Genomic DNA, 16,828 nt, shown 5'->3' on the forward strand with positions numbered 1-16,828 from the left:
CCGTTGTGTATTTCTGTACAATATGGGAACAAGCTCAAAGTTAGGAGAGTTTCTGCTTCTTAGTGTCCTTGCGTTTGTAAGAGGTATGTTTCCGCTTTAGCGAGGACACGTGGTGCGATTCACCAGTTTTCGAAGGTTTTCGTGCTTTCGGTTTCCCCATCCCATTTTTTGTCTTCACAGGTTCGCCCCCTTTGTTCTTGTTCAAAGCGACCAGTTTTTCTTGTCGTAGCAATGCCTTTTCTTTCCGCTTGGCTCGCCGCGCCTGTTTTCGCTGAGCCTTTAGTGCTTGCCTTTCTTCTTTGCCAAGTCTGAAATCCGAAAAGAAACGCCCCAAATTATTCAGGTGATAAGCAACACTTGTTGGAAATGTCTTACTCGTATGGTGTGAGAACCGGTGTGACTGCTTCAATATCGACGGGTTTGGGAGGAGCTTAGTCTTCAATAGGCTGGGACGGTAATCTTAAGACCGTTCAGATAGGTGCAATTCAGATCCAGGTGTGAAAGTAAGGCATAGCGAAGAAGGGCAGCTCGATATTTGCTGAGTATTTAGTGACTCCATCCGTGTATTTCGTTTTGTTTATTATATTGCTCTGATTGGTTAGCACGGAAGCACCATGCTTTAGATGACGCGGACTGACTATTACCAAATCGATTCAATGCACTGGAAAGGAAAATAAAGCGTTCAGCTGTAACACACTTTCAGTGCCTAACTGTCATGCCACACGAAAATGGTCACGAGGGCTGGGGCACTGTCAGGTTGTCCAAGCCTAGACAGTAGAAGTCGAGATGCAGAGGTCGGGTTCGAACCACGGACATTCCGGTCAGCAAATTCGAGCTCTAACCACTGACACACGGGTGTCTCAGTTACAGATAAACAAGTGATGAACAGCTGGCATATGTGGGATTTGAGGAAAGAGAGCTGAATTACTATCGTCTCCGCCATCTCAGAACAACCGACTGGACTGAGGAAGGTGGCTAAGCACCTTATTCGACGGAATACTATCGGGAGTCTCATTCTTGTTCGAGTGTCTAAGCGCTGAAAGCAGCAAGGCATAGTAAAAACTCACCCTTCAGCATTAACCGATTGACTGAAGAAGTTGGCGAATTTGCGTGCAGGTTTACGAATGGCGCTCTTGCAAGGCAAATTTCGCAGGTTTTGAATGAGCTTCGGTTCAAGGACCTGAAATAGTGAAGGACATACATCAAGTATTGGGTACTTAGTAGTCATTTAAATTAGTCAATTGTTCCGCAAATCACGAGAATAGGTATCCTGTGAAGCACTATCAGCGAGTTCGCCCACGTACGAATTGTATGCATCCTTAGAAAGGTTGTAGCGTATCCAATGCTGGAAAATACAACGTGAGTTCGTGGGATGATATCACCAACTCGAGAATGAAGAACTAAAACTGCTGTTGCGTAAACCGTACAATAAACAACATGTGATACGAATTCTTAGAACCTGTGTGGTACTGATTAACTTTGATACACTAGAAACTCAATAATTCCGATGAGAACGCTGGTTTTCATAAAGGAGACTACTCATAAGGTTCTCAGCAACCTTGTGAGTGGTTTCCTTTATGAAAATATACTGAGATATCTCAAGTATCGTACCATTGCACACTGTGTGCAGCACATTCAGTTGTAGAACATCATAAACCAGAGATTTGCTTGAGTCTCCCGTGAAAACCAAGTTGATTTGGAAAAAGCAGTTTTAATTTACACTCGGCCCCGAAAGGTACCTTTCGGGGCTGTAGCCCTTCGCTTACACTTCCTCACGCGTGTTATTCTGCGTAGAATTTTTGATTGTACCACCTCTCAGATGACTTAAAGGGTCGAAATTCGGTCTCCTTCCGAACCAGAGGTGTCAGTGTGCTACGTTACCATCGCGGCACCGTACAACGGACGTTTGTTCGGTACACCGTTACGATTTAAACTAACTCACAAATCACATCAAACATGTGGAGATGCGGGGCGACAGCTGCTGCGTCGATCGGTCTACGACTGTACAGATAACGAGCAGTTCGTGGGCTTGTAGAAGATGTGAGACGGTAAACAAATTCAGACCGGGGGTGTGAAGCTCGCAAAAACCGATCTGCCGTCCTCATTGTGGCTTTTAATAGTCACATATTCCAATTCAGACGAAAACCGTCTAAGCTTGATGAAACAAGCTGTGGGGATGAGTTGCCACGTTCTGAAATGTAAAGCAATCCTCAACCTCGCCAAAGAATTTCCAAGGGGTGCAAGTTTATCACAACCAAAACGTAAAATCCCACTCCTGTAAGAACTGCGACGGACAACGCATCCGAACTTATGGAGAGTCCCTCATGATTGGGGGAAATCAACCTATACACCGATAATGATATTTATGAAATCCCGGATTTGTTAAATTCACTCGTCATATGTGCTCGGCTAATTTTAAGACGATCAATAACTGCGAACTACCGTAAGAGTTTTTCCACCCGATGATTTCGGGGGAAAGTTTGGAGGGAGGTAGGCTGTTCTGCTACAATATGATGCGTCCGATATTCCACACCAAAACCAGGAAAGCATAAAATCGACAGCTGATGAAAAAAACTGCAACAGAATAGCATAAGATAGCACTAAAGTCCAAAGTGAATCAGTTAGTAAAGTTGAAAACGTCAAAATGGACAAGAAGGAGCAAAAATGAACTCACCAATTCGAAGCCCTGTTTTCGTGCAACCTTAGTAGCCCAGGTAAGAAGATTGAAAACAGCGGTCGCAACTGACAACTTGGAGAACCAGACGAAGCACCTGACGTCTTCTACAGAATCATAGTTCAGGCCGGACAAAAATCGAATGGAGCGAGTGAAGATACGCTTAGGTACTTTGGAGAAGTACGATTCATCGTATCGCTTCTCCGCGAGCGCTTGAAACACCATCCCAAGCGCGTTGCAACAGTTTGTATGCGCAAACAATTCAGCGCCATCGGGGGTCTTATTCGATAAGGATGCTGATTCCAGAAATTTGAAAAACGCGTCTAGCATCAAATGTGTTGCGTGCGTAGCGAATACCTGAGTGAAAGAGCAAATATTTGGTTTGGGTCAGTGTGGATACCCCATGGATGGAACGGGAACAACAGGATTCTGCTCTTTTACTTCTAAAGAGGACAACAATAGGCCTCCACGGCAACGGCTCCTTACTGTTTCAATCGAGGAGGGACATTGCTGTCAGCCTACTACAAAAATTACTTGTTTTGTTCTAATAACCTGTGCCGTGTGAACAAACCCGGCCAGTTAGCCTTTTTTTCTCTTGACGGCTTCAACGCTTCTTGCTAGTATCCCGTCCATATTCTGCTTCCACGAACTGCCTAAGGAGGAGACCTGTTGTGCATAAACCTTCCCGGAGGTAACCGATAGTTCCACTAATCACTGCAACGTCAAGAAACCCATCGTGTCTTAGTTGATAGCTGCCAAGTAAGAAGTACTTTTTCTATCGACGTTGGTAATTCCGCCACGAACTTTCGACAGCCTCTTTGAAACACATTGTTTCCGTCAGGATGGCACGAGTGACAGTGTTTGCGCGCACCTTGTACTCTCTGAGGATTTTCCGCCTCAAGTGACTGGGTCAGTCTTCTGAAAACCGATACAGTCTTGAATTTTATCACTGTCTATATTATCGAGTATCAGAACGTGCTCCAACTACGAGGAGCTGATGCCTTAAATGTCAGGATTTCGAAGTGAACAGAACTGCATAAGACTCAGACTGAATGTACAGGCTTGGGTAACGACAGAGTATGGAGCCCCCATGCCATTTCTGACGGCTTGTGCGCCCGACACTAACAAGATTTGTTTGACTGTTGTCACACTCCTCGTTAGTTGTTTGACATCACTAAGCTTTTAGAGTAGATTTGCATTTTCGAAGGATCTGAACCAAGGAGGGCAATATCATCCACATACTCAATGTCTGTGAGCGAACATCCCGGGACAAACACATCCAAAACACAATTGAAGAGAAAAGGCGAGAGAGGGCAGTTGTGTTTTACAGCACTGGACTTTGTGCACTCAGGTGAAAGATTGCTGTATACTCATACCCGTCCACAGTACCCTCATAAGGGGTATACATTGAGAAGGGGCACCATTGACCACCAGACACCACCAAAGTTTCTGACGATCGACAGCGTCGAAAGCAGCTTTCATATCAAAATGACCTGTCTGAGGCGCCTGAAAGAGTGGCGTTGATCAAGCTAAAGAGAGAATAGGTTACATTACAGAAATTTGAGTTTGTGGCGGACTGTTAAGCGAGAATAAGAAGGAACTTCGTACCAGCGGCATCTGCAACCAGACTTTCGCAGTGAGACAGCAGTTTAATTCAAATTCCATTTTAACATGTAAAAGCTAGAATTATGGTCAATGAAAGTGAACGTACCTGTGACTGGTGTAAAAGTGTCAGGAAAAAGCCACCGGCGATTGACGACTTTCGTGTAGAAGTCACATAGATGTGAAACTCTTTCAGAAGTGGTTCTGATACAACAATCAACAGCCCTTCCGGTTCAGAACATGCCGAAGCCACGTGGAACTGCGAAAAATAATGGTTTATTGGAGGTCAGTGTCATTTGACTGATAACATTGAAGGCTGACAACAGCAATGACTTAAAACACTCGATGAACGCCACCCGTGTTTCCGACAACGGGTCAACTTTTCCTGTCTTGTCACCCTCGAACATTTCATCTTTTCCCCAAAATAGCCAACAACTGTTACGACAGATTTGCTGAGTGCATGCCTGGAGCGTAAGACGAACACAGTGAGGATCACGCGGTCCCCCATCCGCGGTCCCACCATGGAATGCAAACATCCTATATGGAAAAATATAGCAAGGCCAAATGAAGCTTGACACATTTACCCTTTTCAAGTGTAACCGGATTGGCTTATCCAGCCACGTGTCACTGAACTGAACCTCACCGATTCTAACCCCCAAGACGTTACCTACAGGCGAGTCAACACATTTTTTGGTTTAGTTAATCAGATAAAATAGTTTCTTGTCAGATTTACTCCACGCATTTAAACTCGCTTTGGATCCACTCGCTTGCAGTTAGTCAAAGATTGCTCACAACTATGCACAACCCTCGCGTAGCACCTGATAATTGTCAAGCAGTCTGGCTTGGAGTTTTGCAAGTGATAGTTAGAGCGACTCTGGTCAGTCTAGGGAAAGCGACCAAGTCTCATGAATTTGGCAGGCGCGTAGTGTTGCGGCTAACATAGCGAAATCTGAACCTGAATATCAGTCGATTGCATCCCGCCACATCCCCCGATAAGTCCCAATCGGGAGGAAACGCCCAGTGGACTGATTTGCCTGAATCGACCACACCACGTGCGATAACAAGGTCAAAGTGAGGTCTATGTTCAGGTCAAAAACAAGAAAGCTGGTATAGGTGCAACACCGAAATGACAAAATACGGGGAATCGGGTTGTATGAAATAAGAATAGGAGAGAAGAATCAACACTGCCCACAAAGCCAGCATGACTTTCGCTGATCTACCAAATCAATCCACCACATGTAAGAATCAGATCAACGAGAGTGGTACGAACGGTCTAGCCACAAATGTCTCCCTCAATCCGGAGCATACGCCTAAGGTGGGTGAGTAACTAGCTGTGTTCTACTCTTTCTAGCAGGCAGGTGAACGTATATCCCACCTAACCTCTACGTGAGGCAGTCTTTACTTACACTTTGCGAATATGGACGTCATTTCCGGGCTATGATGCCTTTCTCCTGATACCCGCGACCTGGATTTTCGCCGCTGAATAATACAAAGTTTTCAACTCAAAAATCTCGACGATGTCGCATCCACTTGTGTCGTATCTGTAGGAGCGGAATGTACTCCTTCAACCATCGACGCAAAAATTTAACAGCCAACACGCTTTTTTCTCCAACACTGGGTATATCCGTCGCGTATATTGGCCACATTACCTGACAACTCAAACGGTCTCCGCAATAATAAAAAGTGGTTAGCATGTCTGAGTCTGGATCACCGTACACGGGTGCAATTGGAGGGTTATTTAAAATACGCTCCACGTCAATGAAAGAGGTCAACACTTGCTCGCGGGAGACTGCACTCAGCATTCGGTGGACAGATCGCATCTGACGCTCCCATACTCCTCCGCGATGAATGCCATAGGGTGGACTGAAGTACCAATTGACGCTGTGGGTTAGCATTCTCTTACAAACGGGATTGTAATTTAGCAATTTCCGAAAATGCCGAAGTTCTAGTTCGGCTTCAGAGAAGTTACTTCCTTGGTCACCACAGAAATGGAAACAACGCCAGCCAATCGCCTAAGAGATACGCGCTGTTCTTGGTAAAATTATGTGAATACGAAAACGAGATAAGGAAACATCCAAGCAACAGCTCACTGACGATCTGTCCAAAAATGGTGACGAAATGTTTGTAGTTCGAGCTCAGCAAACAAGTCACAGCTGAGCTCGCGCTTTTGGTGAGAAAGCAATGAAATATAGTAGGAGTATAAGAGTGGGTGTGACTTACCACAAACTGCGCTATCGCCGTGATGACATTCAAATAATACGGCTGAGGCGAGCCTGTAAAAAATCGGGGAGAAGTCCCGGATTTTGAAGCAATGGATGCAGATATCAAGGTATAAAACTAACCGAAAGCTACTAAAGCACTCCATAGTATGCACACCCAATAGCGCCATTAAGTATACAGCGCTATTTCTTTCACAGGCCTAAACAGAGCAGTTCCACTTATATTATGGCTGGGATATGAAGGAATCTTATTGGGAAACATCTTTGCAACCACAGACGTATCATACACTACTCAAAAGGCTACTGAAAACTTTCTGACAGTGAAAGCCAAATTGATATGCAGATAGATGACTGCATGGGTCGAATCACTGCAACTACTTGTTTTAGGCTGAGACTTTTGACGGACCTCAGCTTGGTTGGACAAAAAAGAAAGTGCAGTGGAATAGACTGAACAGCTGAGGAAGTTAGTTACGCGTAGAGGCGAATTGTTGTGTCGGTCAAGATGACTATTTACCTGCGACTGATGAAATAGGCTACATTTGATGATAACTGAAAGTCAGTCATGCAAAGGAATAGTAAAATAGTTCGTATCTGAATACCAAGATAATGTGACGACCCAACAGGGATTCCAAACCGCTGACCAGACCAACAACGGGTTTCCGTATCGTAATATCGATGTTTTAAAGTGGTCAGCTCAAAACACTAAATTTGACCCGACTGGAATTCCCTGAGACGCACTAGCAGACAGATCGCTGTCTATTACTCGATAACGGAGGACCGAAATAAGCAACAACAGAGGTGCATTAGTGCATACCTCAGGGAACCCATGCACAGGTGTCTCAGAAAAGCACTGAAGCGGACCAGCACAAGGAAGTTACTTTAGCTCCTACTAATTTTACTAGTGACCGTACGAATAGATCACTTGGGTTTCCTGCATTTTTTCCCGGAATAAACACACTGAGGGCTAGATATTTTGACTTATAGTGCCACGTTTCACCTTCGAATGTTGACAGTTGAACCGGTAGCAGCCATGTTAACGCGACAAACTTCAATGGACTTAAATTTATACCGTCTTGGCGTGAGCTCTACAAACGTCAAGTAAAGCTACATCCTAATCGTACAGCTGTAGCAGCCTTTCGGTGCCTAACTGCCATGTCACCCGAAGGGAGCACGAGGGCTGGAACACTGCCAGGTGGAAGAGGCGGGTGGCGGAGGTCGGATTCGAACCCCGGACTTTACGGTCAGTAAATTCGCGCTCTAACCACTTGGGCCATCTCGCCCCCCCCCCTGAAAAAAAAACGTATGAATATACTGCAAGCAAACTATAAACGATAAAATGCGACTGACCGACTTTGCTCGCTTCCACGATAGTTGTCATCACAGTCGCCAATGTTTCCGCCACATTCGGCAAAGCCAACGTAGCTTTTACCAGCTGACTTTCCAAGTTGAGTCCACGTGATGTGACACGTTTCAGAATTTCAAGTACCCTTTGCAGTCCTGGAAGATCCCCGCTACGGGCTACATCACTAAGACGTTGACGAAGCTTCTTCAAGTTTCTGGTTGGTTGCTGTTTTTCATTAGGATGCGCTTTCCTTTCGGCGACACACGCTTCCTTGGCCAGATTTAACATGTGGGTAATCGTGGGCTATTGGGTTGGGAAAGTAAAGCACAATGAACGGTTCGTTTTCAAGCACTATCGCACCTGGAAGCATATGGAAGCGAGATGCATCATACTTCTAATGGGTTGAACATTTTGTGAATTCACCTTCGGACTCTAAGGGTTGTTCTTCATTTGGGTCGGCTTAGACACTACTGAAAAGTCGTACAAAGATAAACTAAAATAGCCCAGCTGAGCCATGGTTTTCGGGCTTGGTTTCTACGAAACTCAGAGGGAATAAAGGGGACGGGAAAATGCCGAGTGTTCGCAGTCAAGATTAAATGGGGTCGCCGATCATTTTGGTCGGCAGCTCATGCCTGAAATGTAACAGCTAAGTAGCCAAGTGAATGGAACATAGAAACTCATTGTCGAACAATTTTTTGTGTCCAGTTAAAATGTATCAACGGAGGCAATACAACAGTTATTCTCTAGATAGTTAGGAGGGCAAGTGTATAGCAGAATCCGTAACATATAGTACTGAAGGGTGCACGTACCCAGAAAACTTCTGGTTGTGAAGAGTGTTGGAGGATGCACTCAAATTGATCCAAACAGCTGAAACAGAGGTTCGGAACAAAAGTGTGAAAATTCGTCGAAAACGCACGACTTTTGAAGTGCAATATACGGCCCAAAAACATCGCAACTGATATAATCCGTAACAGGGGAAAATGGAGACGTTTTAAAGCAGACAAGAATTAAGTAGCCGGACGATATTGCTCTCCTTGGTTCAGATCATTCAACAATTCAAACCATTTCAAACAACCCTGAATAGTTCTGCTGCGCAACACACCTGCAACGCGTAAAGTGCCACTACAAGACTGGATGAAATCAAACCCGAAATCTCATGCTTGCTGGCGAGCCAACTGATGTAATGTTCAATTGGCCCGAGGAGTAGTGTAAATTCTGGTGTGCTGGACGCAGATGATATTACTGATCGAATCGGGAAAGCCAGGACAGCTTCTGTAAACCACCAACGCCTCTGCCACCGACGTGGCATCAGTTTCTCTGTCAAGGGCACAGTTCACACTGCGACAGTGCGATCCATATTGCTTCATGGATGAGAAATTTGTTCTTACGAGTATAGGACGTAAAAAGTTGTCAGTGTTTGACCGTCAATATCTCGCAAGCATTGGTCAGGTCTGGTCGAAACGTCTGCTCAGCAATGCTGAGGCGTGTCAGATGGTTTTAGGAAGAAGGAACTCTCCAACGACGAATGAATTACTCATGCTTCATAGGTTACTTTGTTTAAAACACGAATTCCGCATGCCGGAGCACCGCCTGCCTCTTTTCGCTCAGCCCTGTGCTTAGTGGCAGCGGCTGATAGGTGGACAGTGTATGACCTGGTAACAAAGTATGTAATCACTAACCAGTCCACACAGCCGTGTCAACAACTGCCACCTCCATGGATGGGGTCCATGGAACTCAACTCATCAATGGCTAGTGATAGTGGAAGAAATGGTCCAATCGCGCAGTGGGGTTCGTGCCTCAAAGCTACTGCCTTCAATGGGTCGTTGCACAGTTGCCGAACTAACTGGGCATACCATCTCCTGCAGTTCTTGGTTGCATGTCTCATCTTCTCTCACCTTCTGGCGATCGGAACCGTAACTGCTAGACTCACGTTCCCTTGGTACATGGTTTGTAGCTGATAAACTGTATGGAACTGAACAGTGAACACCAAGAAAACCCCAATTGAAGTCGACAACATATCCGTTAGTGGTGGCAATTCACAGGTGTCATCCAAGAACAGGGGAGATCGAGTGGTTCCCATCTGAGATGGCGAAAACCCTCTGCATTAGTCTCCATCCCCTTCTGATAAGTTATATTTCCGGCTATTCATGCGTACTCTATGGAATATACTACGTGGCTCTCTTGCATCATTGCTGCCGTCTTCAATGTGCAGCTATCCAGTTCTCGAACTAACTTGAATATCATCTCCTACAATACTCGCATGTATATCCCAACTGTCTCCTGCCTCCCGGCTTTCATCTGAGATGACAAAACACCCCTGCGTAAATTTTCATCCCGTTTTCGACTCTTCATGGGTACTTTATGGAGTACACAGTACTGAAAACTTGAAACAGAACAAATGGGGGGTTGGAAATTCCTAAGATGACAGCTGGACTGATCAGGGCCTTCGAGTCGAATGTAGAGGTCTGGCAATAGAGATTTGAAGCAATGTTTGTGTGATGAATCCATCATCCTTGATTTCCATTTGATACCCAAACCTTATATGCGGCTCTACACAGATTTTTCCACGCAAAACAACCACACTCTTTTGCACACGTAAAATCCCTTGTTGTGGTACTCACGAACGCATAGCAAAAAGTTTTAAACAGCTTGTATTGCGAGAAATCGAGATTGCTTCATCTTATCCATAAAAAAACTGTTCAGCTGTACCTAGCTGCCATGCCACCCGAAGAAAGCACGAGGGCTGGGACACTGCCAGGTTACCCAAACCTAGACAGGGGAAGTCGAGAGGCAGAGAGGTTGGGTTCGAACCAGGAACCTTCTGTTCAGTAAATCCGCCCCTCAGACACCTTTTCTATACACCAAATCGACGACATTATGTCAGAGTCTTCGCGAAGGGACGGTAACGGCTGAGCTAAAATACCTTGCTCGAACCAACAAGAGCGATCCTGCATTTGACCAGCAGTCAAATCATTATGTGGTCGTCAAACTGACGTGAGTTTTGATTATTCCAAATGACGTCCCCTGCCATACTGGCATGCTTTTTGTTACTGAGGAGAATGTTGGTAGCACAGGTAGCGTAGATTTCCGTTGGTTTGTCCACTGATCTGGGCAGTTTGATTGCAAACGTTTTATCACCAATCGAGTTGACATTATTAGAGCGTTGTTAAGGAGGGAGGTGATTTTGCTACTGATTCACTGCTACGCTCTACTGCACCATCCAACAGCGCACTGATGATGTCACCTCGACTGGTGATGAAACACTTGCAATGAAACTTCCCAGCTCAGCAAACAAACCAACGACCACTGGCAAACTGTTTCGACAAGGAGGTAGAATCGATTCGGAGGAGTTGAGTCGCAAGGTTCAACTGAGAAATAGTTTGAAACGCTTTGTTTGACATCCCATCCGTGGCGCTATCCAACTGGACACAATCTGTGCCGAACAACCTAGTGCAGCATCTTCAGAAAAGACATCCGTCTCATCACATTACGAAAAGCTGTGACAATCCTTTTGAAAAATCTACCAATACTTCCACACGAAATCATCAACACCGAATGATAACCGAGAGTAAAGTGATATCGTTGAGTCAGAATAATGCGACATACAAACCCCATGTTCCAACTGTTCAATCTAAAAACGACTAACCAAGTACGACGTTTTCTCGGTACAAAGGTCGGCAAAACTAGTGAACTTGGGGACATTATTGGCGCCAACTTTAAGGGCCCTGTGAATACCCGGAAAAACGTCAGATGAAAATGTTATAAGCAGGTGTGAAAACCTCCTTTACAGGCGCACACACAGACACCAGAATATGCGGAAGGAAATCACATGCAATCAAGCTGCGATCCTTTCCACCTGATAATTATCTCTCAGCTGTAACATCTTTTCGGTACCTAGCTGTCAAGCCATCCGAAAGGGTGACACGAGAGCTGAGATACGTCCAGGTTGTCCAGGCGTAGGCATAAGCAGTCGAGATGCTGGGGTTGAATTCCAACCACGGACCCACCGATCAGTAATTGTGTGCCCTAACAACCGAGCGATCTCGAGTTCTTTTCCACAGATTGACTGCATTTAACAATAAGATTTTCATGTGTGAATTGATAAGCAAGATATGAGTTGTATCCTAGAGCAAAACATACCGCATTTTAAGCTGCCCGAGGGAGCGAGCACGCTGGGCAATGGTACGTTTTGGAGTATTCAGTCGGTTGGCTCTGAATGCAGCCGCCAGAGCCTCATCCTGTGCGAACATCTCTTCATCCGTGAATTCGCGGTAGGAAGTTGAGTCGACTTCATCCTCAGCCAGAGCAGCTGGGCCAAGGGCTGCCTTTATTCGTTCTCGGAATGAAGTAAGATGGGCCTCGTCCATTTCGATCTGTTCCTCCAAGTCATCGTCACTCTCAGATCCGGAAATCGACTGTTCGGACTGATCACTTTCCGTTTCTATCAAACAAAAGTAAAAGAACCTCAGAAATACAGACAAGAGCTTTAACGGAGAGCTAAACACTGAAGTCAGTACAGATCAAACATACAATCACCCTTGGTAGTATATCCTGACCCTCTTTTTTTTCCGGAAAACCTGCATGCCATACGAAGTAATCCAGTTGGATTCGTTTCATACATTTTCATAGTTGTGTCACTTACTCTAGGCGGTGGTCGTGAGAGTGACGAACAGCTGTTTCCGTAACCACTGTAAAATACTCGGGAGTGGTATAGATAGAAAAATGTCACATCTGTCAGTCCCGGTGAACCGTCATTCTGATTTTTCCAAATGAACAGGACATAGTCGTGTATATTTAAAATGAGAAATGGGATTATCGCCTCCGGGTTCGCCTATGATTTGTCTTGCTTATTTCGACTGTGACGGGGCTTGCAAACAGACAACACTTCAATGACGACATATGTTGGTAGCGTACCTGTTAACAATAATCGAAGGTATTTTAGTACCAATATCAACCGTTCTACTTTTTACACCTCTTGCGTGCAGAAACGTGAGCAACACAGATGACAGCACCGATATTTTGTTCCATATGCTAGCGGTTCCTGATAAACTAATTTGATCCCATGTACACAAAATAGGTAGGGCGGAGTATGCCTGTTCGTGTCAGAGATCACCAGTGCCGGCATGTTTGAATCGGATCCGCTGACCGCGCGGACTCACATCTGACCTCGGCAAACGCGGTGTGGTAAGACCGCATACGTACACGGTCTCAACTATATAATAGTTCAACATTTATAGTTGTTCCATTCTATTTCCTCCTCTTCTTGGTACTTGCGTTAGTCATTACGCTGTTTATCTCCACGCTACCAAGTTTCCGGATACCACATAAGTGCATCGTCCGCAGCACTAAACTGTCATCTTAGACAGTTTCGTGTACTGTTTATTCGAACCGTACATCTGCTTCGGTAAACTTCAAAAATGAATCCCCATGGAAGTGGTCTTAGTGTGCTCGTAGGAAACTAAAATATATAGGTTGAGTTTACGGATAGTGTCGCCTGTACTCACAAGGAGCGCTCTATGACCTGTAATAGCTTTTCGAATAATGGATAATGATAGTAGCAATTGTTCAACTGCAACACCCTTCTGTTGCCTAGCTGCGATACGATACGAAGGAAGCAAGCAAGAGAGCCCCAGCCTAGACAGCAACAGCCGAGACGCTAGAGTCGAGCTTGAACAACGAAACAACTGGTCAATAAACTCGCGAATCAACCAGTGAGCTACCTCGAACTTCTAATGATGAGCAAAGTGTCACAAGTATGCCACGCAAATGGCCCTCTGTACTTCTAAGATGGAGAACTGGAGGCGAGGCAAACGGTCAGATTCGAATCCGTCAGGTCGCTCAACCCTAGAGGAGATCCGAATTAAGTTTCTTCAGGGGGCCCGCGTCATGGCTAGGGTTATTTCAAGGTGATTAGCCGACGAATGGTTCCATCAAGCACAATTGGGGTAAAAAGATCGTATGTACTCACAGAACGACGAACAAAAAATCGATCGTCTATCGACTAAAGCCACCGACAAATGATTTTGGGATTAAACTACCATCTAGCCCACAAAGGTAAAAATGACGAATCTAACAGCCAATAACATGACAAAATATCAAGTACCATCGACTTCTTTGTCTTCTGAAATTTCACTGTCCGGACCTGTTTCCGCATCCAATTCTTCATCTGCATCGTCTTTCTCTTCCACTGTCTCCAATTCTTCGTCGGAAAAAGCGATCAGTCCCTCTGCTTCCTCATCCTCATCATCATCATCCACTTTTTTGACATTTCGACGGTCCACGCGAGTATTGGATACATCGCAGATTAGTCGGACGCACTCCTTACTGGCATCGCCGTTCACAATCAACTGGTCAAACAAGTTGCGCGCAAAAGAACGGAGCATAATTGATGGGTTGGAAATGAGACCCAACACAACGTCTGTGAGTACTGATGGCCAAGCTGGACCACTGTCATTCACAGGATGTCCCTTGTGGCAGTTGCGTCTACGTTTGAAGCATTCAGCCAAATCGTCCATCAATACATTAAGGGCATCTGAAAGCCAGACAAGAAAGAGTGAAGAAGTCTGCCACGTGGAAGTAATCACATAATTCACAGCACCATAAACAAACGATAAAAATAAAATCCAGTGGGAAGAAGTGAACACGAAAAAGGACAAACCTGAAGGATTTGAGAGGTAATAAAGTAAGGTCACGGCATGCAAGTTAGCCATTGCGAGCCCGAGCTTATCCTCCGACCTTGCCTTCTTCAGCAGAGAAACAGACTGATGTAGGTGGCTTGACAAACGGGGGACAGAGGTCTCCAATTGATCGATCGTCGCATCCAACAGCTCCGTAGTGGCCTTGGTAACAAGCAGCAGTGAGTCTGAGAGTAATGAATGTGGTGCTGAGACTTTATCATGCGATTTCTGAACAGCTGGCTCTGAATGAGAAGCCAACTGAGTCAACAGGCGGAAGAAAGATAACCAACAAGTATTGGCAACGGAGCGCCCGATTGGTGTTTCAGACTGGTACTCAGCGGGTATTGGCAAATTGTGAATGGTCAGGCCAAATGTCACAAAAAACGTGAGAAAATGTTCAACCGAACCCAATAAGACCGAAGGGGTCGGTGGACGAAGGAGACACCAGAGAACTCGGTGCAACTGGAACGCCGCGAAACTTCGTAAGACATTTTGGTCGATTGCATCAAGGTCAGGATGACCAACGGTGAAAGACTTCGGTTGGATGAACAGTCGCATCAGTTTGTTTGCATACGAAACCAAGGCCTCACTCCCAATCGCTTGGTGAGCGAAATTCATCAGAAACTATTGGAAAGAAGTAAAAGAAGAGACAATACAGGAAGGCTATATGCAACGGAAGGGTGCGAAAATCCATGACTCGTCTAAAAACGCTCAAAAATCCAGAAGTAAAAAAACGTGATTGGACAGTAGAGCGAAATGAAAAGAAGAGTCTGGAGCGAATGTGGAGCCTGAGCACCGTCCTAGGTCTACGAGAATTGTGGGACTAGGGACATTACACAGAGTGATCAAAATGTAGAAAAAATTCTGTTTTCTTCAAGTCTTGTGTTCTCAAAAAAGGTCAAAGTGGACGGATAGATGGTTACACTAGTGAGATAGTTGGTAGTCGATGACTGTAAGTGGAATATGAGTGGAAGATGAATGTGGTGGAAGGTTGAAGTACAGATGGGAAAATATACAAGATACACCAGAACGACCAAAGTTTCCGTCCCAGTAAACGAAGCAACCGCGATAGGGAAGAAAGTCAAGCGGATAACATGGTTTTGCGCTTTACCATCAATGAACTCTTGAGTGACAAATCGCTTCCTCTAAATAACGATGGCTGCCCGATGCCAAAAACTGTTGACAGGCTCATGGGGGTAACCCATTGCCAGTTGTACCATTAAAAGCAAGGTAAGAAACCACAGGCTATAGGTGAGAAAACAGTGCACCAGGAACTGCTGATGCAAAGCCAGTGATCCGGGATTTTCGGCGACTGGCATCAACTCTTAAAATGTGTAAATCTTATCGAATATCAGTAGCTGAGTTTACCCTTTATCCGGCAAACAATTGACGCGTGGATATTGTCGGTGTCGATTTCAAAATTGACTTGAAACTTACATTGTCCGTTGTCAAGAGAGAGAATCACCGTTCCGGGATGGGTAGTACACAAACTGATGAAGACAACCTTCTTAAAGCAGCGAAAAAGGAGTGAAACAACGATACTAACCTCATAACAACAAACCATCACCTTATGTTGAACGGTGCGCTCCGACAAATTTGTGGGATCTCGATTAACTGCCACTGAGGGGGGGAGTCAACTCTGGAATGAAATCCTAAGAGTTGCATACACTCCTCAAGACATCTTAGCTTGACGAAGAACGATCTCCCGCTTTTAGTAAAACAGTGCTAATGCAGTTTATTGGAGTATTCGTTAGAACGACGGACTGCTTCAACACGGAAGAGGTGAAGAGATGATGCAGAGGAATGCTGATGGGTTAAAAACAGGTTGTTGTTGTTGGAGAAGATATCTACGCGATGACAGGACTGCAGACAGCAACTAGGCCCTGAATTGACTAAATGCCAATGAGAAACGAACACACGACGACCATAGTATCTGCGATTACAGCATCCAAGTAACAGCATGGACCACCATTAGTGTCGTGAGCTTCCACTTGGAAAAAGTTTCTGTTAAAGAAACCGCAATGACCGAAGTGCCTGCGGAACGCAATGGGAAATATTACCTCAGAGAAATTACTCAAAAGCACATTTTTTTATAACATTCAAGGTAGTCATACATTCGGATCGCGTTGCAGATATAACTGCGTAAGCCGCAGGGAACCATTAGAACAAAGGCGATCGGAGAGTAATTTGAAATTGTAGTATCTTATTTCAGAACTTCAGAATTAATAACTGATCGTGCATGTGAGACAGCATAGAGTGCGTAGGGTTGTGTTGGGCGTCCGTCAAACCTGTCACCCAGAAAACTAATAAAGCT

The 16,828-nt window shown here is 45.1% G+C and overlaps 1 protein-coding gene across 1 annotated transcript in view; it reads right to left on the minus strand.

The window, feature by feature from the left end:
* Positions 1–16,828, minus strand: part of T265_10771 (hypothetical protein) — a gene marked incomplete at both ends in the record, with an annotated part of 30,842 nt that continues 14,014 nt past the window's right edge. The window contains 9 exons of the mRNA XM_009177238.1: positions 1–308; positions 1,068–1,180; positions 2,675–3,031; positions 4,386–4,535; positions 6,497–6,549; positions 7,843–8,140; positions 8,647–8,704; positions 11,978–12,278; positions 13,941–15,138. Coding sequence (XP_009175502.1) covers positions 41–308; positions 1,068–1,180; positions 2,675–3,031; positions 4,386–4,535; positions 6,497–6,549; positions 7,843–8,140; positions 8,647–8,704; positions 11,978–12,278; positions 13,941–15,138 — 2,796 coding nt within the window. The remainder of the gene's footprint in view (positions 309–1,067; positions 1,181–2,674; positions 3,032–4,385; positions 4,536–6,496; positions 6,550–7,842; positions 8,141–8,646; positions 8,705–11,977; positions 12,279–13,940; positions 15,139–16,828) is intronic.

Source organism: Opisthorchis viverrini (genome assembly GCF_000715545.1).
Source record: "Opisthorchis viverrini unplaced genomic scaffold opera_v5_405, whole genome shotgun sequence".
Taxonomy (NCBI): Eukaryota; Metazoa; Platyhelminthes; class Trematoda; order Opisthorchiida; family Opisthorchiidae; genus Opisthorchis; species Opisthorchis viverrini.